The following is a 25,905-nucleotide window of genomic DNA, read 5'->3' on the forward strand; positions in this document are numbered from 1 at the left end:
GTCCTGGACTCACTTTGTAGACCAGGCTGGCTTTGAACTCACAGCAATCCACCTGCCTCTGCCTCCCCAGTGTTGGGATTAAAGGCGTGTGGCACCACACCCGGCTCACATTAGGTATTCTATAATTGAAGTTCCACCAGGGGCCATGGTCAGGGTGACAGGCAGCAGGAGGACTGCCATCATCTCCAGGGCTGGAAGCAAGAAAAAGTATGGCCATGGGATAGGGGAGAGAGCAGAAAGAGCAGTGACTCACACAGGAGGACAGGGGCTGAACTAAATAGCAGATGGTTTAAAGGGGAAGAAAGAAGACAGGGCAGGAGGAAGCAGGGTCAAGAAAGAAAGGGCAGGGAGATTCTGTCTGAGGAGACTGAAGGAGGTGAGGGAGGGCAAGGTGAGATGAATAGGTATGTGGTGGCACCATACACACAGAAACAGGGCTATGCTACCCAGTGTCCCAGGGTCCTACTCAGGACACACTGACAGGGCTAAGTTACCCAGTGTCCCAGGGTCCCACTCAGGACACACTGACAGGGCTAAGTTACCCAGTGTCCCAGTGTCCCACTCAGGACACACTGATAGGGCTATGTTACCCAATGTCCCAGGGTCCCACTCAGGACACACTAACAGGGCTATGTTACTCAGTGTCACAGGGTCCCACTCAGGACACACTGACAGGGCTAAGTTACTCAATGTCCCAGGGTCCCACTCAGGACACACTGACAGCCCATGTGTCTGTTTACCTATGCAGCGAACTGAAGCTGCACCTTGACCAGAACCCAGGAGCTTGCTGTCCTGGAAGCACATGAGTACCAGTCATGTCTTACATCTCCTGAATTAAGGGAGGAAGTGAGTGTTAAAGGTTACTGCTGTGAGGTCTTCGTGATAATTTAATCTCAGGTTCAAGAAGCTTGGGCCAGGTTGGGAGTGGTGTTTGGGAAAAACAGGGTCCAGGCAGTGAATTCCTGGGCTGGACTTTTTCAGTAAAATGCCCATGCTCTCCTCTTCGAATGTGCTTTACCTAGTCACTGCCTAACCGGGAATAAAACTTCAGAAGAAGCTGTGGTTGCTAGGAAGACAAAGGAAGGGAAGGGAATCCTGCCCTTTCACTAAAGGGAGGTATCTTTGGGGTAGACAAGGCCCAGCGTTCTGGAAAGGGCGGGCGAAGGAGCTATAAAATCAGTTTTTGTGCAACAGCTGCATCACAGCCTGGGTGTGTTGTAACAGTACAAGTGTACCTCTACACTTCGCAAATGCACACCCTCAGGTGGATGATCTGTCTCCTGCCCTTCCACCCCTCACAAGTGCATCATGCCTCAGTCCTGCCCTCTGAAGGAGGACAAAGTCATCATCATCTCTCTCTCTCTGCATGCGAAGGAGACCACACAGTCCAGTCCTCTGCAGCCGCTGAAAAAAACAAACAACTTCCACCCCCACACCATCCCCGCCCGCCCAAAACCTATCTGGCCTTTGCGGCTCCATGGGGTAGCTCTGCCCACAGGGACCACCACCGGCTCCGCAGGGCGGAAGTCCCGCCCCGGCCTGCCCGTCCCGCCGCGCCCCGCCTCCGTTTCTCCTACGCCCTGGATGTTGTGCTTTCCGTTAGATTTTCTGTCGCCGACACCTCCTACTTCTTGAGTACTTCAGTGCTAGGAGCGGGACTCCGCCTGTCCCGAAGCGGTTGTCCAGTAGCCTGACCCCGCCCTCCAAGAGCCCCGCCCCCAGAAGCAGGACACGCCCCTCACTCCGTCCTGCCCGCCCCCCCAACTTTGACTCCTCCAAAACCCTGAGCCCCGACTGATCCCGAGTGGGCCCCACTCCCAAGACCCTGAGTCACACCTTCCAAAAATGGCTGGACCACGCCCTTTCCCGGAGCCACGCGCCCAGAAGCTGGACCTCCACAACGGCCTGACCCGCCCCTCACCGAGCCCCGCCCCCTTGGCCCTGGGCCCCGCCCTACAACGACTAGGTCCCGCCCCCAGGAGCCGGAGCTCGGCTCTCAGGGTCGGACCCCGCCCCTCCCGGAGCCCCGCCCCCGGCCCGGCGACGGTGGTGACCGTTGGTGCTTTCGGCGGGCGCCCGGCGGGAGCAAGCGGCGGCCCGGTAGGTGAGCGGGGCCGGTGCGCCTCCTCGCGCGTCTTTCTTCCCTGGCGCGCGCCTCTGCCGGCCTGGCCAGGTCCTCCTGCGGCCGTGGGGCCGAGCTCGGGCACCGCCCGCGCCTTCTTTGTTCGCGCAGGACTCCGGGAACTTGCCCGCGCGGGATGTGGCCGGGGTCCCGCGCAGGCCGGATGTGCGGGTTCCGCAGGGGCTGCAGCCTGTCGGACCCGGCCGGGTTCCGACTCGGCTCAGAAGCCGGCCCGGCTTGCCGTGAGGGGGCTTTAATGTTCAACTCAGCCCGCGGTCGCTTTGTTTGGGCAGACCGTTTCCAAGGACCCGAACTGAGGAAATGTAGGGCAAGAACGCAGGGCAGCCCACGACGCGAATTGAGAATAGATGGAGAGGCTAGATCTGTGGAGTGGAGTGTAGACAAGGGGGCTCAGAGCTGTCAGGTGCAGAGTAGCTCAGACCCCTGGAGTGTAGACAGGAGTCCCCAGACCTGTGGAGTATGGGAGTGGGGAGAGGTTGGAGTGTAGAGGGTACTCAGCTATGGAGTGTAGATGGGGGTGCTCAGAACTGTGGTATGTAGATAGGGCTCAGACCCCTGGAGTGTAGACAGAGGGACTTTTACCCATAGATCATACGGATGGAGGGGCCCGGGCTCCTAGAATTGACTCAGACCTATGGACTATAGGTGGAGGGAAAGCTGGTACTAGGGAGGTGATCCAGAGAGTGAAGCCTTGAACCTACAGTAAGCAACTGGTGTGTGTTGGTGAAGGGGGAGGAGCTCAATCAGTTTTGAATAAAGGGACTGTGCTTTAAGTTTTAAAAGTTTCTGAAGAAAGTCCAATTGTCGGTATGACAATTTCTCCAGAAAAACTGGAATAAAATGTTACACCTTTTTTATTTGGGGGCAGGATGGATGATAAGTACTCGGGCTGACAGGACCTGGACTTTAATGACACTGTTGAGACAGAAAAGGTCATGGGGCAGAGGGGGCGTGGTTTGGTAAGGCCCATCTGGGGTAGGACCTTGAAGTTAGGGGTGAGGACAGGGAGCAGGTGCCCGAGAATCTAGGTCTTTAAGGCCATTTCTGTGAGGCTTCTTGGAACCTACCCTTAGAGGGTCTAAGGAGGATGGTTGCTTCTGAGAGCAAAGAGAGGCTGGAGAGCTGGCAAAGGAGATCAGCAAATAACAGAGCTGAGGAAAGGCCCTCAGACTTGGGGTGGCATGTGTATGCCAGCCTTTGCAAGAGTCAGGAGAAGACAGGGTCCATACTGAGTGGGCCAAATTGCAGTGCATCACGGAGTGTCAGCTTATGACAAGAGGCACTTTGTGGACCTACGTGGCACTCAGGAGGGGGGATGGGTCAAGGGCTGCCTCACTTTTTGCCTTATGTTTACAACAACCACCTCAGCAGATGGCCTGGTGGGTGGTCACAGAGGTGATACTGAGCCTAGTGAACTGACTCAAGTCCTTGTCCTTCGAGGGTCACCGAGGTGGGAGAGGTTGAAGCTGAGCCCTACATTTCTAATCCTGTTGTCATTTGATGACTGTATCTGAGACAGGCCCAGCATGTTGGTCCCATCTGGCTGAGGGAGAGTGCTGCCTTAGCTGTGGGCTCTCTGCCTGGGCTCCCTCTCTGGCAGCAAGTGCATGATGATATGGGGTGGCTTCGGGCCCTTAATTTTTTTTTTTTCTTGGGAGTTTGCTGGAAATCCCGCAAACATTTGCTTACTAGGCAGCACTTGCTTTAGTTTCCTCTTGAGCTGTTGCAGAGTGCTTATATTTAGTGGCTTAAAACAACAGTTTATTCTTTAAGGCTCTGGATGCCAGAAGTCGGCCGTGGGTCTCTCTGGCCACATGTCCTTTGGGTCTCAGGGCGAATCTCTTTGTCACGTCAGGTGGATACCGGTCGCATCCCTGGGCTCAGGGCTTGGTTCCAGCATCACGTGGCCTTCTATCTTAAGCCTCCCTCTGCCATGCCTGTGAGGACCTTTAGGGTTGCCAGGAGATCCAAAGTCCCCGATTTATGTCGGCAAAGCTCCTGGTGTGTTTTCCCCTTCTCCCTGAGGAACAGCTGTGTCCTGCACCTTCTTCAGGGTGAAGCACATGGATCTACCCAAGGGTCCTGTACACCAAAGACTGCAGTAGTTTGTGGTTTCCCTGCCCTGTGGCTGTGTTTCTGGATGTGTGCCCAGCTGTGAGAGGGTGCAGTGTCCGTTTGTCCCATTCTCTTTCAGGAGGTGGTAGTTCTCCCTCTTCCCACAATCCAATGAAAACAGCAGTCTCCAGAAATCTGCTCAGTAGGAGACTGTGACCTGAGCACTCAGGAGATTGAGTCAGGATGGCGAGTGTGATGTCAGAGTCTGGACCAAGTGAGATCTTGTCTCAATAGCAACAAAATCCACTGGGCCAGAGAGATGCCTGAGTGCTTGAGAGTGTATACCAAGTCATATTTGGTTTTCAGAACCTGAATTGGCTCGCAGCTCCTTGCAGATCTAGTTCTAGCAGAACTGATACCCCTGGCCTCCCAAGGCACTGGACTTCATGAGCATATACACACATGTACACATAATTAAGAAACGAGAAGCTGGGGCTGGGGCTGGAGAGATGGCTCAGTGGTTGAGAGCACTGACTGCTCTTCCAAAGGACCTGGGTTCAATTCCCAGCACCCACATGGCAGCTCACAACTGTCTATAACTCTAGGATCTGACACCCTCATGCAGACATACATGTAGGCCAATGCACATAAAATAAAAATAAATAAATTTTAAAAAAAGAAATGAGAATTTTGCTGGGAGTGGTGGTACTAGGAGTGTAGAACAGGCCAGCCTGTTCTACAGAGCAAGTTCTAGGACAGCCAGGGCTACACAGAGAAACCCTGTCTCAAACAGCAACAACAACAACAACAAAAACAACAAGCAGACTCTTTAGAAAAGCCCCCAAACCTCAAACCCTAAAGCATATAAGCTGAAATACGCACATGCATGGGAGCTTTGCTTCTGATTTTCAGGGTCTACCATTTTAGAAGCTCCCACCTCCTCCCATAGGGAAGTCACTTGTTCCAGGCATGTCCCGACTCCATGTCTTTAAAGGTCAGGGGTTAAATGAAAGAGAAGAGGAACATGTTGTTTGTCCTTTTTGTTTCCTTGTTCTCACGTGATCTCAGTAATCAGGACATCCCCTGTGTTCCCTTCCTTGTTCAGGCAGTCACGCACACATGTATACACTCTTTGCTACCTACATAAATTTTGCACATTGTCCATCTATTTCTGAGCCATGGTTGTAGTTTCCGTCCATGACATCTGCTGTGTTGGGGACTAACCTTGGGTTTAAATTCAGACGGTGGCATTCTGTGCCACTTGTCCAGTCCCAGAGGGGACACCCTAGCTGTCTTGTTTTCTTAGATGTCTACTGTGGTCTCTTAGAACTTCCTTGATGCATTCCTTTTAGATTCCTACCAAAGGTGGATGGAGTCTTCAGGTCTCTGTGGACTCTTCCCCGATAGCCCATCATTTAAAAAATATTTGTGTGTGTGTGTGTGTGTGAGTATTTTGCCTGCATGAATACTTGTGAACTAAGGCATGCCTGTTGGATCCCCTAAGCTGTGATTAAGAATGGTCGTTAACCATCGCATAGGTGCTGGAATTGAACCAAGAGCCCTTAACTACTGAGCCATCTCCCCTCTTAATAGGTCACTTGGTTAAACCAGCTGCCATCACTGAGCTGAGCAGGGTCCCTGGAACATAGCTCCCCTTATGCACTTGTGGATTGACCTTGTCACTAATGTACAAAGGCTGGATTTCACTACATCCTCATGTTAGTCCACCCCCACAGCAGGTGGTAATAGAGGACCCTGCTCCAGTCTGCTCTGAAGTCCCAAGATCTGCACAGAGCTGTTGCTGGGGTCGCCAGTGCTCTACTGCTCTGTGTTGGGTGCCTGCGTGCCAGGTTCCTCATCGGTTCCCAGACCCATCCTTGTTTTGCTAAAATTCTACTTTTTTGGTAGCCAAGAATTGTAAGCTAGAAACCTTCTTCTTGATTTTGAACTATCCTTCTTACAGTCTAGTTCCTTTTTATTTTAGCTTTAGCTGGGTGTAGAATTCTAAACAGTCACTCTTGTGTCTTTTGTGCAGTTGATGCAGAGGGACAGTTGTGAGGGAACTGCAGTAAAGTTAGAGTTAGCTAGGAACAGGAGAGCAAGGTACCCCCAGGAGTGGGGGAGCCAGGCTCCTTGGGTGGGACTATGGGTGGGAACAGCCTTACCTCTTTATAGTTGGGTTTCTCAGAGAAAACATTGCTGTGTAGGGTTTGGGACACTGGAATGCCAAAAAGCTGTTTGTCTTTTTATGTGGCATCCAATGGTGTGAGTGTCTCAGGGTGTTGTTTGTGAATCAGCCATCTGTCTTCAAAGACTCACTTTGCACAGGTTTAAAAACCACAAGCAGAAATAAACATCAAGCAGAGATAAAAAGGAAAGATCAAATAAAAATGAGATGGGAAATTGGCACAGTTTGCCCTTAAATAGTTCAAAGATTTGGAACTGGTGTGTGTTTTCTGGGATCAGAGCTGCCACTGCAGAGCCATTGGCAGTGAGGACCCATGTCCTGACAAGCTGTGCCTTCTGCATGTCCTGTCACTTTCCCAAAACTCAGGAGCCTAGGCTGGTGCCCACAGTGAGGGGAATGAGTGAACAAGTGGCCTCTGCTTAGTCGACTGTGGGCTGGAATGACCTCTATTCCCAGGGCCAGCCCTGGTCTCAGCTGGCCGTGGAGTCTCAAGGCATAGTGATGGAGGCTGGCTACTCCCTCTGCTGATTTTTTGGGTCAGTGTGCTGCTCCTATTGCGTTTGAAGATCTTCGTTCGGCCTCTGGCAAGTGGGCTCCATGCAGCCAGGCCCTTGCTGGCTCCTATGGCTCAGGTTCGCTTCCCTGCTCAAAAAACTGGGTCCTCTACCTTTGTGGGCACTGCCTGGTTCTGCGGTGTAGAATCCCAGGCGGCAATACCCATTCCTGTGTCCCGCCGCAGCCCTGCAGAGGCGTCTTACCTCTCCTGTGATCCTGCGAGTGGCTGGAGGCCATGCCTGCATGTGGACAGTGTGCTCTCTAGCACCCTTTGTGTAGTGGGTGAACCTAGGCAACGTGGAGTGATACCCTTAGACCTCTAAGTGTTCTAGTCAGCTGTGGCTGTGCACTTTCACTTCTTTTATATTGGGAGCTTGCATATATTTGTTTCTGTGACTAGGCTAGCCCTTGGCTTTTGCTCGCTATGAACTTGTATTATAAAAAGTTATAGTTGCTCAAAAACTGGAAAGGCAAACCTTTTGCATTCCAAGATAGCATCTTTGCTGCTAAATCTGAAAACAGGTAGGTAGGTGTGCGTTGCGCTTTGCCTGGAGGCAGGCCCCTGCAACCCCTGGACATTCTGTTTACCTGGTCTTCTCTGTTCTGGGTCCTTGGTTTTCCAGTGAGTCCTGACTCTGCTTTCTATGGGAAACGCTGCTCTTTGGGTCCTGGCGCCTTAGCTTGTACAGGGAGCTGAGCTGAGTGCTTGTGAATCCTTTGGGGACAGGCTGTAAAAGCCACCTATGATCATTATGCCTTGTCTCCTGAGGCCCAATATCTAAGCACAGCCAGCAATTGAAGCTTGTTTCATGTGACAGCTGTGACATTAGCCTAGCTGTGTTGCCTCTGATCCCTCTGCCTGTCAGTATCTTCAGCTGTGATGATAGTGTGTATGTGGAGAAATGGAGGAGGCCAAAGATGGCTGTCTTCACTTCCTTCCCTACCACCCCTATGTCTTTCTTCTTTGAAACATTTTTTGTTTGTTTGTTTGTTTGTTTGTTTGAAACAGGGTCTCTCTGTGTAGCCTTGCATGTCCTGGACTCACCTTTGTAGACTACACTGGCCTTGAACTCACAGGAGATCAGCCCGCCTCTGCCTCCCTGAGTGCTGGGATTACAGGTGTGCACCACTGCACCCGGCTTTTAAAGGAATTCTTAATGCATAATTCTGTGCTGCTACTTAGCAGTGAATTGACTCTTTGTGTTTAACTGACTGGGGTAGTTAGAAGGGGGCTTGTGATGCAAGAGTACAGTTAAGGAATCTGTATGGTCCTAATGCTTGGCCTCTGGTTTCTTGGAGCCTGAAATGTTGAAACATCAAGGACTGCCTTTGCAGAGACCCAGGAGGAACACTGCCCAATGAAGAACATAGGAGGTGAGCAACGCTATGCTTGCTCAGCCAGGCAGCCTGCTGCGCTGTTCAGCCCCTGGGCACACTGACAGTGCAGTGGCTGCTGAGTTGCTCTCAAACACATTGGGAGCATGAGCTGCCAAGAACTTACAGCAGACTCTGAGACTCGCCTTTGAGTGGAGGTCTGGATCCATGATGTTCTGTTTGAGCTCAGTTTCTGATGTTGCAGCTTGGCTACCCGGTCATCCTGTCACAGAATCAATCTTGGGGGACCTGTCTGAAAACACCTACCTATGCCTGGCCATCCAGGGGTGGGCAGTGCTGTTGTGTGTGTGTTTATAGTGGAATGATGGCCAGTCAAGGGATGACATTTTCATTTTGTGTTCTCAGTGACATTGGTCATCCACTGCTGACTAGCAGGCTGTCCCCAGCATAGCAGCTTGCACAGCATGCTTCTGTGTCTGGGCTCACACAGGTTGGGATCTAGCTGTCAGTCCTAGCTTTAGTGGGAGGAGCCGCTTCTAAGTTTCTCCTGTGACAGTTGTCGGCCCTAGAAGATCCTCTTCCAGGGTTGCTAATACAGCTGCTGGCCGACTGCCCATCTTGTTGGCTCTCTGTCATGTGGGTGTCTAGTTAGGGAAGCTCACAGCTCGACATCTCCCTCAGGGTGAGGGAGAAGGGGGAAGACTAGACAAAGCCACAGTCCTTTTGTAATCTGACTTTGGAGGTGACACCTCATCACTTTTGTCATGTTTTACAGTTGGAAGTGAGTCACTAGGTCTCATTTGAGGCAAGAGCACTGTTGAGGGTAGGATGAATAGGATGGCTGGCTATGGGCATCTAGCGGTCACTTCTCTCTGTCATTTGCTGGTCTCAATGTTCCTTATCCTACATACAAAGTGTGCTCCTATGCCCCTTTCATGGCAGCAGCAGGTCAGAATCCCAGCACTTGAGTTGGCTTTGGTGTAGCTGAGGGCTCGGCTAAAGCCCTTGTAGAACAGATGGTCTCAATCTGTAAAGAAGGGACAAGCTTTCATCCCACCAGCCCATACCCAGGACAAGTGTCAGGTGAAGCCGCCACCACTGCAGGCCTTTCTGCTCATTGAGAAGAAGAATGGGAGATGAGTTGGGGTCAGAGCTGTGCCATCCTGAAGTCTAGACTGGCAAGGGCTGCGTTCCTTGTTAAACCTTAATATCTAAAGGCAGCATCCCTCCCTGTCTTTTTTGTTTTTGTTTTTTGTTTTTTGTTTTTTCAGACAGGGTTTCTCTGTATATCCTTGCCTGTCCTAGACTTGCTTTGTAGACCAGGCTGGCCTCGAACTCACAGCGATCCACCTGCCTCTGCCTCCCGAGTGCTGGCATTAAAGGTGTGCGCCACCACGCCCGGCTCCCTCTCTGTCTTGCCTCTCCTCCTGGAAGGTGTTCTGGTTGCAGTTGAGACACTTCTCACCTACTTCCTATTAGGAGGGTTTGTGGGATCCAGTGTCCACTGTCCTCATGAGGCCCTCTGCCCCTTCAGTGCCATCTGGCAGTGTTTCTGATGATAACATTTTATTAGAAACTTGATGGATCTGTGCATCTCCTTTTTGGCACTTGTAGAACTTGAGCCTTTAAGATAATCCCTAGTCACACTGTTGTAGTGGAGAGTCATGCCCTTCAGCTTTCCTGGGGGTGGGGTCCCTTTAGAGGGACTCTGGTTGTCCTGCTTAGATCATGTATATCACAGGACAGTTTCACTAGCTGGGTCATCAACAGACAGCTTCTTTAGATGGCTCTCCCAAGTGGGGACTCTCGGGCTTTAGATGGCACTGGATCCTGACTCCTCAGAGTAGGACTGAATTTGAGGATGTGTTTATAGGAGGATGTGGATTGGGGAAACAGATGCTGGTGAGAGTTCCAGGGCAGTGGTAGATGTAGTGCGCTGAACAGGAGACTGGAAGTGGACCTTCACCCTCCTTGAGTTCTTTAGGTTTCCTTGGCATAACTGGGCTTTAGCTAGGGCTTCCTGCTGGCCTTGCTGATAAGCCTCTCCACTGATTACTGACCTGACTGGAGATGTGACCAATGATAGAGATGCCATCTTCTTTTCTGAACCCCAGGACCCCCATGGGTAACTAGAGAGAGGGTCTGTCTGCATGTATCCGTCTTATAGGGTAACCAGTACAGGTAGCCTGGCAGGGAGCAGGTAGTGGTCCTGACCCCAGCCATATAGCACTGTGCTTCTGCCTATCTTGGAGAGCTCATGTGTTCCTGGCTGGTTGTCCTCACAGCACTTGTGGGGATGTTTGAATGGGGTTGGCACAGGGTGATGGGTGAAGGGAGTTGGGAGCAGGGAGTGAGGCAGTCCTAGTTTCCTTTCCTGGAAGATGGAAGGCCCTGTTGCTTCGGGCAGCTGGAAATGTGCCAGGGTGTTTGTCAGTCCTCTGGTGTTTGGCTTCCTTCTGAATGTGTCCTCATCAAGATCCCAGATGACTGAGATGGGTATGTGTGTGGTCGGTGGACTTCATTGCTTGAGCCTGTGTGAAGAGCATCCTGGAGGGGAGCAGACAGAGCCTACTCTAGTAACCAGGCAACCAGGAAGGAGCGCGGGTTCCAGTACCACTTCAGGGCACACCCTGCCCAACTACTTTTCCTAATGCTGGATAGGGTACCTGACGGAAGCAAATGCAGGGAGGAGAGATTGACTTTGCCTCATGGTAACTTCTTGCTTTAGTGGAACTGTCTTCAGGTGCCTCTGGGAAAGCAGGCAGGGCATGCTACACCACGAGATAGCCTTCTGGAAGGGAGTTGGACATCTTCAGACAGGCACACTGAGGTACTTGACTTCCCTGGGTCATTTGGGCCCTAGCCATGCCCCATTAAGATAATGGGGGCATCCAGGCAGATGACACTTGCCAGCATTATGGATGTCTGTTGGATTCTTGATGCTCAGATCATTCACTGGGCTGCCTCAAATTGGGCTGACATGAGGACAGTGTACACAGGGCACCAGTCTGTTTAGCATTTCTAAGGAGTGGCTGAGGAAATATGGCCACCTCTCTGCTGGTGGCTGTATAAGGACATTGGGCTGGGCTGGGTTCCCCCACAGTGGCCCAACTGTCCCCTGCCACCAGAGCTGGTGCCTCTGAGTCCTGATGATGATCCTTGACAGATAGGGAAGACTAGCTGGTGATTGCAGTGATCTGAGCCAGACAGATGTTTATGGGGGTGCCCTACTGGGTTGTCCCATCCCAATGGGGAGATGAGATGGAGGTGCTGCCTTTTCTGGTCACTGTCCCCCAGTCACCACAGGTTTATTCTTAGGAGTGGGCAAAGCTGTGCTCACTTACACAGGTGGCTGGTGTGAGGAGTTGCCAGCCCATTGTGCTAGTGGTCCGAGCCTGGAGTTTGTGGTGATGTGGGGATGGCCCTTCTCAAGTGCTGTGTGTCTGCTCAGCATAAGTACTATCTCTGGCACATTCTTGTCCTTTTGCTATGAACACTTTCCATGTTCCCCACTCAGAACTTTGGCGCTCACAGCTCCTTGTCTGGCTTTGACTCTGGGTAGTGACCCACCACTGGCCCACACTAACCATTACTGTCTCCCTGGGTCCAAGCCACCAGCTGCTCATTTAGAGACTGAATAAAGATTGTGGGGTTCCTTGCTGTCATGTCCTAACACAGCAGCCATGTCCCTTGAGTTGTAGGCAGGCGTCTCTTTTGATAGCTACATGATACACCACCACCCCGCCCCCGTTATTCTCTGGGTTTCTTTTTCTAAGCCCCTCCCTCTTTAAAAAGTCAAACAAGGCCAGCCAGCCTACCAGATGTTGGTACCTAGCTTCAATTTCAGTTGCAGCGAAGGTTTACTAAAGAGAATTTTCTATTCACACACAACCTACAATGAAGTTGGACAACAACAAACATACTCTTGAAGTGTAGGGCCTTTCCTGTCACCTTGAGGACAAATCCAGCTCATATTTCCTCCTCTGTATCTGAGGGACAGAGCCTCCACGTCTCTCTGGCTCCCTTTGCTCTGCTCTATGCTACGGCTGGCCACCATCCAGCCCCATGTTTAGGGCTTAGGAAATTCTCTATTGTGATGGTCTGTCATTGTTTGGATAACTTTATCTTGAGGTGGCACCTTTTGGTATCTGCATGTCCTTGAAAGGGTTTTGAGGTGCTCTCTTAAGGGGCCCCCTTGGGCTGACTGCCTTCACCTGACATCTGGTGAGCTGGCACTGTCTCTGAGGGTATTTGGCCTCTGCTGGGACTGTGGGGTTGGGCATGTTGCAGGAGATAAGCATGTAGGAGACCATGGAGTGGAGGCCACTGGGATGAGGCGATAGCTGGGCCCACACATAGAGGCAGAGCAGGGAGAAAGGAGGGGAATGAGAGAAGCTGTCACAGCAGAGAGGCCAGCCCTGAGCTGGAGCCAGCAGGGGAGAGAGGGCTAGTTTTCATAGCTCTGGGAGTACAGTAAGGAGATCAAAGAGATACTGAAGGGCTGGGGACACTGATGTAAGGGACTCTGTCTGCTCAGCATAAGTGCTGCCTTGGGAAGTGGGGCACCCAGGGCCCTATGGTGGGTGGGATGCCTTATAGCAGAGGTGTATCAGAAAGCCATGTGGTTGGGGTGGGAATTTCCTAAGGAGGCTGCTGCATGTAAAGGAGGGGAAGGGAGGAAAGTTCCCACAGAAGGCTTTGTGTATAGGGCGTGTTGCTTGCCAGTTGATAACAAGTTGGTATTTTGTTGTTTTTTGAGACAGGGTTTCTCTGTGTAGCCCTGGCTGTCCTAGAACTCATCCTGTAGACCAGGCTGGCCTCGAAAGAGATCTGCCTTCTCCTGTCTCTTAAGTGTTGGGATTAAAGGTGTGCACTACCACTGCCTGGCTATAGCAAATTTTTAAGGGAGAGCTTGGAGTTGGGGCTTGGAGTTCAGTTAGTCAGGAGTGGGGTCCTTAAGGAGAAGAAGCAGACAGATGATCCCTCAGTGGGTGAAGGACCCCCTGGCGGAGGGCTGTCTGTACCCAAGGGCCTGATTGCCACTGCCTTTGGGAGTAATTCATGAAGCAGCAGGTGTTAGAAGCCAGTGATGTCCTCTGGTGAAGAGGCCTTGTGGCTTCCTGGTCTGTGGGCTGAAAGGTCTTCATGGAAAGGGGATGTTTTTCTCACCTTACTGTTCTGTGCCCTGCTTGGTGACAACCATGGGATGGCAGACAAAACATCTGTCAGTGTAAACTGTATGGTTCAGGAGCCAGGACCCAGGCAGCTTTAGACAAGGGCTGCCCACTGCAGACACTTGTCTATGTGTAGACGCTTTGATTGGCAGTCAGATGGCCTAGAAGTGGCCATGTGGCTTAAGAACCTGCTGGACTCTTCCTTTGCACTATATCCTGATGGGTACAGCTCTAGGCCTTCCAGGGTCAGGAGGGTGGAGGGTTCTTCAGGAAGTGCCTTGGAGCTGGGGTTGGTATCCGGCTGCCACAGTCGCTGGGAGGTCAGTGTGAGCCTGTAGGGTGCTGCCAGTGGAACAACTGTTGGTCTTTGGTGTGTGCCTGATGCAGGTGTTGGTGTGGGTGGTGCCAGGTGGGTGTTTGACAGCCACAGGTATTGCTGGGTGGACGGCAAGGGTAGACAGGGGTGTGCTGGGGTAGGTCCCTGTTAGAATGTGGCTTGGTGGCACCTGTGCCGATGAGGCTGGCTCTGGGGAGGGCCTGTCTCAGGCCAAGGTCCTTTTGTGCTCAGTGGATTCTTGTCAAGAGGAGCAAGGGGTTTCTTGTCCCTGGGAGGAAACAGCCTCACACTGCTAATCTCTGGTCCCAGAGGTTTGCAGTGATGACTGACCCTCATGGTGACACCATGGTCAGCACTGTTTCAGGAAGCCCATCCATGCTGTGTTCCTCCTGTAGTTGCTTGCGTTTGCTTCTGGAGCTGTCAGAAGAAGAAGCTATAAGGTTGTGGCTTTACAGCTTGTCCTGCGGTGATCTGTGGGTCTGGAGGGACCTGGCTAAAGTCAGAGTGTCACAGGCCTTGTTCTTCTTGGAGGCTTGTTGCCTCCGTCTTACGTCCTAGGCCCTGCCCTTGGGTCCTCCAGGTGCACGTGCTGTCTCTGCTTACTGCCACCTCTCCCCATCCCTTTCCCTGGGCTCCAGGAGTCCACGGAGCCCTTCTGAGTGATCTGGATTGTCTGTCTCTCCATCTCAACATCCTTACCTTGAGCTTATTTGCCAAGCCTTGTTGCTGGAGAGGGGGCATTAGAGTGCAGATGTGTCAGGGCACAGTTCTGCTCCTCAGAGAAGATCCAGTGAGATCTTAAGACAGCTTCTTGGTCATCTTCAGTTTAGGGTGGAACCCAGGGCCTCTCATATGCTAATTGCATGAGATTATACCTCTCCCAGCTTCAATATGTATATCTTATTGATAAATAATAGTTAAATTATGAATTTAGCATCACTTAGGTAGTAAATGATGCCATATATTCCAGGTAAGCTGTTCCTTCTTCACTCCTGTGTACCAAGAGTAATTCTACTCAAACATGCATCCCGGGCCCACTTGTCCTCACTGTCCTGGGACCATCCTTCTAGGCTTCTGATGCTCTTTCCATGGCCTCCAGCTATTTAGCCTTGGTGTGTCTGTAAATCATTTAGAATCTGTTCACAGTTTTGTTACTGGAAACTATCTTACAACACAAGAATGTCTTAAGAGAGTAATTAATTCAGCAATGTGTTGTACAAACACCAAGCTCACTATGGTAGTTTGGATTGTCACATTCCAACCATGACTGTGTTGCCCTTTCTTTCCTGACATAGGTCTCACACTGTAGCCCAGGTTGACCTTGACCTTAAAGAGATGCCCTGCCTCAGCCTTCTGAGTATGGTGGTTATAGACATGTGTATATTGATGCTTATTTTGTATGTGTGGTGTATGTGTGTGTACATTTGTGTATGTTCAGATATATATGTATGTATGTGCATGTGAAGCATATGGAAGCCAGCTGTGCTCTACATTTTGTGTGTATGTGACAAGATCTTGCTGGGTATCCCTGGCTGTCCTTGAACTCATAGTCTGCCTGCTTCTGCTTCCTGTGTGCTGGGCTTAAAGGTGTATGCCATCACATCTGGCTTCCACTTTGTTTTTTGAGACAGGGTTTCTCACTAAGTCTGTAGCTTGCCATTAGGCTGCTTTACCTTGCCAACAAACCCTAGTATCCTGTCCCTTCCTCTGTAGTACAGGGATTATAGGCATGCATTGCATTGCCCACTTTTTAAAATGTAAGTGCTAGGGACTGAACTTAGGCCCTGTGCTTAAGCTTTACCAATTGAGTCACCTCCACAACCTCTGTATTGTTTTTAAAGATAATCTCAAGAGAGCATTAATCAGTAGATTTCTCACAGCAATAGACACCTGTCCAGAAGATGCCTGCATGCTGGGATGGTGCCTGCCTTCACTGGTGGGGAAGTTTCCTTGAGCCCCTGCTGGCTGTGTAGACAATGTGGTTTATGGACAGAGCTTTTCTTTAGGGGTGTCTGGAGTTTGCATATGTGCTATACACAGGACAACAGTGTGACTGGGCCCCAGAGACAACCCTGGACTCTTAAGTCTTTTCTGGGCTCCTGTTTAGACATTCCACATGTGCGTGCTGTCACAGCTCCTTGCTGGAGGGACCTAAGTGTGTCCTGTGTGACTTCCCTGGGAGAAGGTTTTAGAAGTTCATGCCTGGTTTGGAGCATCCCTGTCTATCTTTCCCGCTGCTGATTTTACCTTGAGTCCCTTTATTGTAGTGACTTTTAACCTGGGTGGCTCTGTGCCAAGAGTCCTGCTAATCACTGTCCTCATGGTGCTGGGGACCCTGGTACCGGTCTGTTTTTTAACCTCTTTTCAGGTTTATAGTTCATTTAGTAGCAACTGGTAATCACAGAATTTTTCCATAGTGGCTCTGTATTCTTTAGATTAAAGTAGCTACACTTACACTATCTTAAGGCATTTAAAAATACCCTAGAGGGGCTGGAGAGATGGTTGAACCATGAAAGGCTAAGGCTCACGGCCAAAAGGACAGAAATACCCTAGAATCTTAGGCCTGGATTTTAATGACAACCAGCACTTTATGAGGTTGTGTCCTCTGGAATAAGTTAGTACAGCATTGCTTTGCTTTGTTCAATTGCTGTTTTTATCTCATCTCTTGGATGACCTCCATGGTTTTATTGATTGAGGTTCTTTCACATTACGTGTTTTCCTAGCATAGCACTTTGTTCGAAATAAATTAATTGTGGGAGAGTCATGGGGTATGGGAGAACATTTTGTAGAGGGGATTTGGGATCAGATAAAAGAGTTAGATGGTGATCTTTGGGGCCATTGACTGCAGCACGGCAACAGTCCCTGTTCTGTGTACATCTTCTTCAGAAGCCTTGAAGGAGGAGACCACAGCTTTCCACTTTGATAGCAGGGTTCTTATTCCAGTGCAAAAGCCACCAAGTGTAGATCCCTTTCACCTTGACATTTTTGTGGTGACTGTAGAGACTTGTGGTTCTTTGTATTGTTAATTACTTTGTAGAGTCAGATAGTGACACTAAGGGTTAGAGATATAGGCTCTTTAATAACAAGGTATTTGTATTTTCTCCTTAGGACAACATTTCAAGACAAAAAAAAAAAAAAAATCTCAGTAGCTTTAAGCATTCCCTGAAACATGAAATCCCTGGAATAGTGGGACATGCGATCGGCCTTGACAGTACACCAGGATGTACAGGGCGGGGGAGCCAGGGAAGCGGCAGCCCGGCTCTGTGCCCCCTCGAGTGCGGAGCGTGGAAGTGGCTCGAAGCAGAGCTGGCTATGGCTTCACCCTATCAGGACAGGCACCCTGTGTGCTCAGCTGCGTCATGAGGGGCAGCCCTGCTGATTTCGTGGGCCTCCGGGCTGGAGACCAGATACTTACCATCAACGAAATCAATGTGAAGAAAGCCTCGCACGAAGATGTGGTGAAACTAATTGGGAAGTGCTCTGGAGTCCTGCACATGGTGATCTCTGAGGGCACCAGCCATGTGGAATCCTGTTCCAGCGATGAAGAAGGTGGCCTGTATGAGGGGAAAGGCTGGCTGAGGCCTAAACTCGATTCCAAGGCTTTGGGTATAAACAGGGCAGAGAGGGTTGTGGAAGAGGTGCAGTCTGGCGGGATTTTCCACATGATTTTTGAAAGCCCGAGTCTTTGTGCCAGTGGCCCTGAACCCCCGAAGCTGAAGCAGAGGTCTCTGTCAGAGTCGGCTGCTTTGCGGCTTGATGTTGGCCAGGACAGTCTCAGTGCTCCACATCCCAGCATGCTCTCCAAAGAAGAGATGTCAAAGGTTATCAATGATGATTCTGTATTCACTGTGGGGCTGGACAGTCACGATGACTTTGGATTAGATGCAAGTATTTTAAACGTTGCCATGGTCGTGGGCTATTTGGGCTCCATCGAGCTCCCTTCCACAAGTTCCAACCTGGAGCATGACAGCTTACAGGCTATTCGTGGCTGCATGCGCCGCCTGCGGGCCGAGCAGAAGATCCATTCACTAGTGACCATGAAGATCATGCATGACTGTGTACAGCTGGTCACTGACAGGGCTGGCGTGGTGGCAGAGTACCCTGCTGAGAAGCTGGCTTTCAGTGCGGTATGCCCAGATGACAGGCGGTTCTTTGGGCTGGTGACCATGCAGTCCAATGATGATGGAGGCCTGGCACAGGAGGAGGAGGGTGCCCTGAGGACGTCCTGCCACGTGTTCATGGTGGACCCAGACTTATTTCATCACAAGATCCACCACGGCATTGCGCGGAGGTTTGGGTTTGCATGCACTGCAGACCCAGACACAAGCGGCTGTTTGGAATTCCCAGCATCCTCCCTTCCTGTGCTGCAGTTCATCTCTGTTCTATACCGAGACATGGGTGAGCTGATCGAGGGTGTGCGGGCCCGCGCCTTTCTAGATGGGGATGCGGATGCCCACCAGAATAACAGCACCAGCAGCAACAGTGACAGCGGCATCGGCAATTTCAACCAGGAAGAGAAGAGCAACAGGGTGCTTGTAGTTGACCTAGGCGCGGGCTCGAGCAGGCATGGCCAGGGCAGTAGCCCAGGGTGGGAAGGTGTGAGTGGAAGGGGCTCACAGCCTTGGGGTGCACCCTGGAATGGAGCTTTTGGCCACGACTCAGAGGTGGGCTCCACACTGGAAACCAGCCCCCACACTGACCGATTCTGGGACTTAAAGCATTCGGGGCCTGCCTCCCACATGGAGGTCCCTCCAGCTTCCCTGAGGAGTTCTGTACCTCCTTCTAAGAGGGGTGCCATGGGTTCCAGCTGTGGTTTCAACCAGAGGTGGCTCCCGGTCCATGTGCTACAAGAGTGGCAGTGTGGACATGCCAGCGACCAGGAGTCTTACACAGACTCTACTGATGGGTGGTCCAGTGTCAACTGTGGCACACTGCCCCCTCCCATGAGTAAGATTCCTGCAGACCGATACCGGGTGGAGGGCAACTTTGCTCAGGCCCCGCTCAGTACCCAGAAGAGGGACTGGTCTAGGAAGGCTTTTGGAATGCAAAACATATTTGGACCCCATCGAAATGTTAGGAAGACCAAAGAGGACAAAAAGGTAAGCTAAAAGGAGTTCAGGCGGAATGCCTTCACTGTAGCATGGCCAGTTGCTACCCACAGCCCTGGCTTACTCCCAGTCGCCTTGTGGCTTCTGCAAACTGTCACAGCAAATCTGTTCTGCGCTGCATAGAAGCAAAGTGAGGCCTTTGCCTTGATCTGCAATCTCTACCTTGGTCTGAGCGCTGGCCTTAGGCTGTTCTCTGGTGGTCCTGTCAGGATATCTGTGCTGGACAGGTCAAAACAAGAAGGTGATGTCTTCCCGCTTTGGTAGGCCTCCCCCCCTCACCGGCTCATGGCCAGGATGGTTGTTGGAGGGCTCCTTTCCTGAAGCTCTTTTGAAGCCCATTTTATTTCTGATCCTAAGGTATCAAAGTGTCTGCTGTGAGAGGCTTGGAGAATCACAGTGGTCTGGCACACACTGGGGACCTCCCTAGCAAATCCCTGGGTTGGCTTAGGTTCCTTGCCTGCAGCTCATGGGGCTGGCTGAGCACCACTGCCTCAGAGAACCTAATCTGTCAATGCTCAGTATCTCCTGGGGACCTAAGTTTAGAGTATGAGAGCAGAAGCCCAGCATCTTCTTCCAGGACTCCATTCTGTGAAGGGGATGGGGTGCTGGCCACAGCAAGGCTCAGCATTTACCTCCTTGTTTCTGGGAAGTAATTATAAGTATTTACAGTACCTTTCCTGTGTTTGTGCATATTTTGGGTTTAGTAATAGAAAAGTTTCTCACAAACCCTCTAAAAGGCTGGTCAGAGCAGAGGCTGTGGCTGTCAAGTTGGTGGGAATTTGTCCCGGAGCCCTGGTAAGCTTTAATGATTTCTCATTGACTTGTATCAGAGAAGGAAGGTGGCTCCCGCTTTCTTTCCTTGGATGGCCATGGGTAACATCGGTGCAGCTAAGTGTAGCTTTAAAGCAACACACAAGGGGTTGGGGATTTAGCTCAGTCTTAGATTATTTGCCTAGCAAGTGCAAAGCCCTGGGTTTGGTCCTCAGCTCTGGGGGAAAAAAAGGCAACACACAAAATTGTACTTCTACCAATTATCAACTTTGTTCTTTTTAATGTATAAAAATAAAATAAAATCATAGCAGGTTGTTCTGGTAGGAGGTTTTGTAACAGGATGTGGTGGATCTCGTCTTGGTAAGTGCAAAGCCAAAACAAGCCCAGCCAGGACAGCAAAGAGTGGGACATTCTCAAAGCAATGGCCCCTTGAGCAGAGGAAGCTCGGGTCTAGAGACACTCATACAAGGGATGTCCCACTCCTATGCACGCTCAGTGTAATGTTATGGAGCACATGCTGAGAAGATTCATGCCTCTGCACATGCTCAGCTAATGGCCTAACATCTTAGTCTAAAATAAAGGACAGGACTATGCTTGGCTTGGGGAGGCCAGAGGTTTATACTGTCTGGAAATGAGAGAAACACAAGAGGTTGGAAAGGGAGGGAGCAGTGCTGGAGGTTGCAGATAGTCAGTGTTCAGGTTTCATGGCACTCCTGATTCTTGTCAGCAGTGGCTCACGTTCATCATTTGCTGGAAGGCAGCTAGACAGCCAGGATCTGGTGGGGACACAGACCACACTGCAGTGACGCGGTCAGGGAGGCTCAGTGTGTATGAGGGTAACTCAGGAAAGTGCTCTAGCTACTGAGTTAAGAGAATGTAGGTTTAGAAGAGTGACAAGGAAGAGACCAGATACTCTGAGGAGGCCCTGCAGAGTGAAAGACTGGTGAGGTGAAGCAGTTGGTGCATTCCTTAATGACAGAGGGGCTGGGGCAAGGCACTGGGGGTGGGTGGGCAGGGAGCAGCTGCTAAACTGTAGTTCCTGTGAGAGATGTCGGGCTGGAGAGATGGCTCAGCCATTAAAGGCTAGGCCCACAACCAAAACTATAAGAAATCTTGTCAAGATCACTGCATGCTGATCTACTCCCACCACTAGGAAGGGGTAGACACTTTAACCTGAATGCCCCCTCCAGTGCCTTTGTGCCAGCACTAAATGCCAAACCTGGGGATGGGAGCAGGGGCAGGGGCAGAGTGATCTGCAAGGTCCAAGGTGCAAGAGCAGCAGCTGGCCCTGAAGGGTAGCTTGGTACCTTGTGACTGGCCTGACAGTGTCCCCATGCCCCATCATGTAAAGTACCAAACAAAGTATTCCTGTGTACTTGAAAGTTGGGCGTCATGGTGAGTGTGCCCTCTCCCCTCCACAGCTTTTGTTAATTGGCCTCTGGAGCCGTCTGTGAGTATATTCTTTGTTACATGCCCATGAAGTGTCTTCTTGGTTAGGTTTGTGACTGGTGCATGATGGGACAGAGATGTCAAACCTTAGATGCCTGAGGCAGTCAGTTAGTCCTCCAGCCTTCGCCTTCTCTTCCTTCTTGAGAGAACTGGGCATTCTCGGGTCTTTCCTGAGCTTGTATCCTGCCCCAGCAGCCTTCTGGATTCCCAGGAATATGTTGCAGTTTTCTTCACTCTTCTCTCTGCACACACTGCTGGAGGCTGCTTCCCCAGCTTTTCCTTTTGAGCAAGCCTTGGCCATTTGCTGCTTTGAGCAGATCCCTATGACTAGCAGCAGCTGCGGCCGCGCAGTCCTGCAAGGGGTGGGTACAAGTGCATTTAGCCATTTAGGCAGTTGTTGGAGACTGTCTCCTGTCCCCACCCTGGCAAGAATGAAGTGAACAGACAGCAAAGAGTACAGATTGGAGGCAGTTTGTCATCAGTTTGGGACTGACTTTAAATAAGGTAAAAAGCAGACCGCCACACAGGATTTAAATGAAACAAGCTTGAACTCTGGCTAGCAGCAAGATGCTAACCGAGAGCTGAGAGTAGGTGCAGCTCAAAGCTCCTGAGGACCTTGGGAGGCCAGTGAGGGTCTGCAGTTCTGCCTCAGGACTCTGAGGTGGTGGGTAGTCTTGTCTCACTGTCTGGAAGACAGAACAAATTCCTGCTTAAATCCAAACCACGATGTCTCAGAGACCTAGGCAGGATCCTCAGTCTGCAGCTACCCATCAAGTTCTCTGCAGAGTCCTGACTTCATCTCTTCTTCCTCCATTGAGAACTAATGCACCCTCTAGCAAAGGTCCGGATTTATAGGACTTCACCTGGGCCCTGATTGGCTGGAAGTGGGCAGGGTGAAAATACAATCAGTCAGGAAAGAGTGGTCCAGTCTAGTCGGGGAGGGGAAGAACCCTGACTCCACCTGAAGTTGCCAGAAGTCTGCCTGGAGTCTGCCTGTGATTACATGTTAAAATGTTCAGGTGGTTGCCTGCCACTTCCACTAGCACTTTAGACTGTGGGCTTGAGCTGCCAGCCAACAGAGGACTGTCAGAAAGCGCAGGGTTTCCTATACCCTAATACCAGGCCTTCTGCAGCCCAAGGCTTCTCCTGCCAGCGTGTTTTTGCCTTCGCCATCCTCATTCAGCTACTGGGCTCCCAGTGAACAGCTGGGGAGCTTGTGAGGATGGAGAGGTACCCTGAAAATGGACCCTCCCAACTCCACCTGCTTAAATACCATGTGGAGCAGAAGTCGTCAAAGGACCCAGGGTGTCACGTTGTTGGAGTTGAGAAGCTCATCCCTTTGTTTGGGCTTTCATGGTGGCCAAGCAAACTTCCCTTCTCTTTGATCCCAGAAGGCAGAAAAATGTTTTCACTGGCGTGTATAGGGAAGACTGCCCTGGGCCATGAGATATCTAAGAGTCTCCTTGGGGCCCAAGGGTGTATATCTGTATGGATGTGTTGTCGCTTGTTTTTAAACTCTATTTTATTTGGGGTTATTGAAGCTTGTGCCTCCCTTCCAACAACCCCTTAAATCCTGGGCATGAGAAAGACTGTTAGTGGAGAGAGGGACCACAGACCCCTATACTTCTCCTGGCTGTTAGGGCCAATTGGGTTCTTTTGGGGTAATACCAATCTCTGTTGACAGCCAGTGCAGCAAGCAGTCTCCTCTGAGTCACAGCACTGAAACATTTCTCTCTGTCCCTCTCCAAACCATCACACAGTCCATCTCTGGTCTCTCCAAGCTGTTATATGTCACACACCTCCACTGCATGCCACATTTTCTCTCTGGGCTCTTCTATGTAGTTCCCTCATAGTCCTAGATCATGCCCCTCCCCATGCTGCACAAGGCAAACAAACCATTACCAGCTGGCAAAGACCATGCCCCAAAGGAGGCAGTTATCAGCTATGGACATACAAAAGCCCAAATCCCACAACATACTAAAATCCCACACTTGGGATTAAAACTAAAAGATATTTACACAACTGAGTTTACAAAGAAACCAACACTTCCATTGCATGGATGTGTAGAGGCCCATTACAGGGCTATGTGGGCTGAAGGTAAGCTGTGGAGGTGTGCTCTCCCACAGACCTGGGTGGTCAGGCTGGTTCTTCTTGAGGCCACCTTTGAGTGGAGTCTTCTCCATGTGTGTCTTCACAGAGCCATCCCTGTGTGTGTTCTGATCTCCTCTGTATCCCATCATACTGCATTAGAGCCTGCCTAGTAAACTTCTTTGATTGGTGCCTCTGTAAAGGTCCTGTCTCCGAGTGTAGGTGTGTGCTGAGATTCTAGGTTAACGATTCAACATGTGGATATTGGGGAGCACAGAGTGCCATCCTGGATCAAGCCACACCTGTCTCTTAAAATACCAGTGCCAGAGTTGTGAATGATAGCATCAAATATGCCTAGTGACAGATATGAGAGTGATTTTGGGAGAATGGGATCAGCACAGGAACAAGATGGCCCTTGACAGGTGGTGGTCTCACCCTGTGATGATGTCATGACAGGCAGTGTCTCCTACCCCAAAGGATGAAAGTTACACGAGTGTCCCTGGCAATCCGTCGAGCTGTGAGGGTTAGGCAGTGAAGCACAACGGTGGGGGGGGGGGGGACGTGGGGACTCAGACATAATGTGGATCTGTCACAGATTAGACTGAAAATCAGCTTGTAAAAAGATGGAATTTGCATTAGATGCCATTTGGGCTTAGAAATCAAACCCAGTTATACGCAATATGGATTCGTTTTCAAGTTAGCCTTTTTGCTTGCCTGAGTCTGTAGATGTATGTTGGGGATGGTGGAAGAGCTTGAGCCACTGGGTTTCGGGGTGGGGTTTCAAGGGAGTGGGCAGTCAGCCACAAGGATGGATAGTGAGTGAGTAATGAGGGATGCCTCATGCCAAGTGAAAACAGCAGGTCACAGAAGTTCACAGTAAATCCTTTCTTGTGTAGCTTTAGATGCCTTCAGGCCGTTGTTAACTGTCCACATTTATTTTTTAGCTCTTAATTGTGTATGTGTACACAGGGGTCATGTGCATGCTATAGCACACATGTGGTGGGCAGAAGACAACTTTTGAGAGTTAGTTTTCTTCCACTGTGGGTTCCAGGCTTGAACTCAAGTTATTAGGCTTGTGCACCAAGTGCTTCTGCCTGCTGAACTGGCTGGCTAGCCCACGTGTGCACATGCTTAATGCAGCAGATGGGACATTGTAAAGGGAGTTGGTCTTGATAGGCAGGCCTTCAATTCAGTTACTCTTGGGCTGAAACAGGAGGCTCAAGTCCTGCTTGCGCTAGAGTTCAAGACCAGCCTAGGCAGTGTAGTGAGCCTCCATCAGAAAGGAAAAAGAGGGCTGGGAGTGTGGTGCATGGTGGGATGCCTGCCTGATGTGTGAGGCCCTGCATCCCACTTCAACCCTACCCCGCCTCCACACCAAGTCAGCATAGAAGTTCAGCAAGCAGACAGGTGATGGCCATTACTGTAGCGGCCAGAGAGAGCCAGGTTCATCTTGTATCAATGTTTTATGATTGTAATGTGAACTTAGTGACTAAAAAAGTTCCCTTAGAGAAAAAAACAAATTGTATTGTTTTTAAATTAATTGTTTGTGTGTGTGTGCGCACACACATGTAATACTAAATGCAGGTGGAGGTCACAGGACAACTTTTGGAGTTGATTCTCTCCTAAGGAGGATTGGGGCTTAAGCTCAGATCATCAGGTATGCATGGTAAACACTTTTACCACTGAGCCATCTTGCTGGCTCCTAAAGATTCTTTTAAAAGTAAAAAAGCCAGCTGTAACCGGCTTTGTAACCACACACAGGATATGGAGGCAGGATCACTTGGAGTTCAAGGCCATATAGTCAGTTTGAGGTTACTCTGAGCACATGAAACCTTGACAGCAAAAGAACAAAAATCAGGAAAAAATGAGGCAAAAGAACACAAATCAGGAAATAATGAGGCATGGAGTTGAACATGTAATTTCCTCCTTCATGTGACCCAGCAGTGAGAGGCTCACCAGAGACCAAGCCTAGAGAGCTCTGCATTCAACAGTTTCGTGTAATTCTTCCCTGCGCGAGAGGAAGTTTCAAAATAGATGTAAATATTTTCTTCTGGTACTATCAACAAAGACCACACCTAAAAAAAGGCCCTGTTAACTCCCTGTGCAGGGTATCTGTGACCATCACTTGTATAAACTGAGATTCTTAGAGATGTCTTATCCTCAGTACCTACCCCAAGACTTGGATGGACTAGGTGGCCAGTATTCCTGTGTGAAGTACCAGCTGCCTGCAGATGTGTGCTCTGTGTAGCCCCCAATGCCATTAATGCATCAGAAGTCCTTGCAGTGCCAGCTTCCAGGACAGTGTGTGACATTTGGGTGGTGCTGCTGGGAGGGTGAGTGGATGTGGGGTTGCAGAGCAGCCCCTGGAGGTGGAGGGATGCAGATGGGTGTGCCTGCTACCCTCTCCTTTGTCTGGTTTCCAGGAAGGAAGACTATTTAGAGTCCTCCTGGAATAGCCCCAGCTGAGCCTTCCAAACATGGGCACATGCTGCCCTCCCACCGTGTGCAGAATCCTTACTGCTTGTAGCCTGGTGCAACTTCAAAGCTTTCCCTATGGTGTTATACATAGCTGCAGCTCCATCACCTTTCCACTGTGTGAATGTTCCATTGTGTAAATGTGTCACACACAGCTGCTATGTTTCTATTTTTCTTAGGTTTGTTATCTTTTGTGCGTGAGTGTTTTGCCTGCATGCATTCTATGT

General features: G+C 50.5%; 1 protein-coding gene across 3 annotated transcripts in view; it reads left to right on the forward strand.

Moving 5' to 3' along the window:
* The first annotated feature begins 2,024 nt into the window (after positions 1 to 2,024).
* The window catches only part of Rgs12 (regulator of G protein signaling 12), a 101,154-nt gene continuing 77,273 nt past the window's right edge, over positions 2,025 to 25,905 (forward strand). For 2 of the 3 annotated variants that reach the window (XM_051165025.1, XM_051165027.1), the window contains exons 1-2: positions 2,032 to 2,100; positions 16,896 to 18,886. In XM_051165025.1, the coding sequence (XP_051020982.1) occupies positions 17,009 to 18,886 (1,878 nt within the window). In that variant the 5' untranslated portion in view covers positions 2,032 to 2,100; positions 16,896 to 17,008. Of the gene's footprint in view, positions 2,101 to 16,895; positions 18,887 to 25,905 lie in introns of all 3 variants that reach the window. The other variant, XM_051165026.1, reaches the window with a different exon arrangement.

This window comes from Acomys russatus, chromosome 22 (assembly GCF_903995435.1).
Source record: "Acomys russatus chromosome 22, mAcoRus1.1, whole genome shotgun sequence".
Lineage (NCBI taxonomy): Eukaryota > Metazoa > Chordata > Mammalia > Rodentia > Muridae > Acomys > Acomys russatus.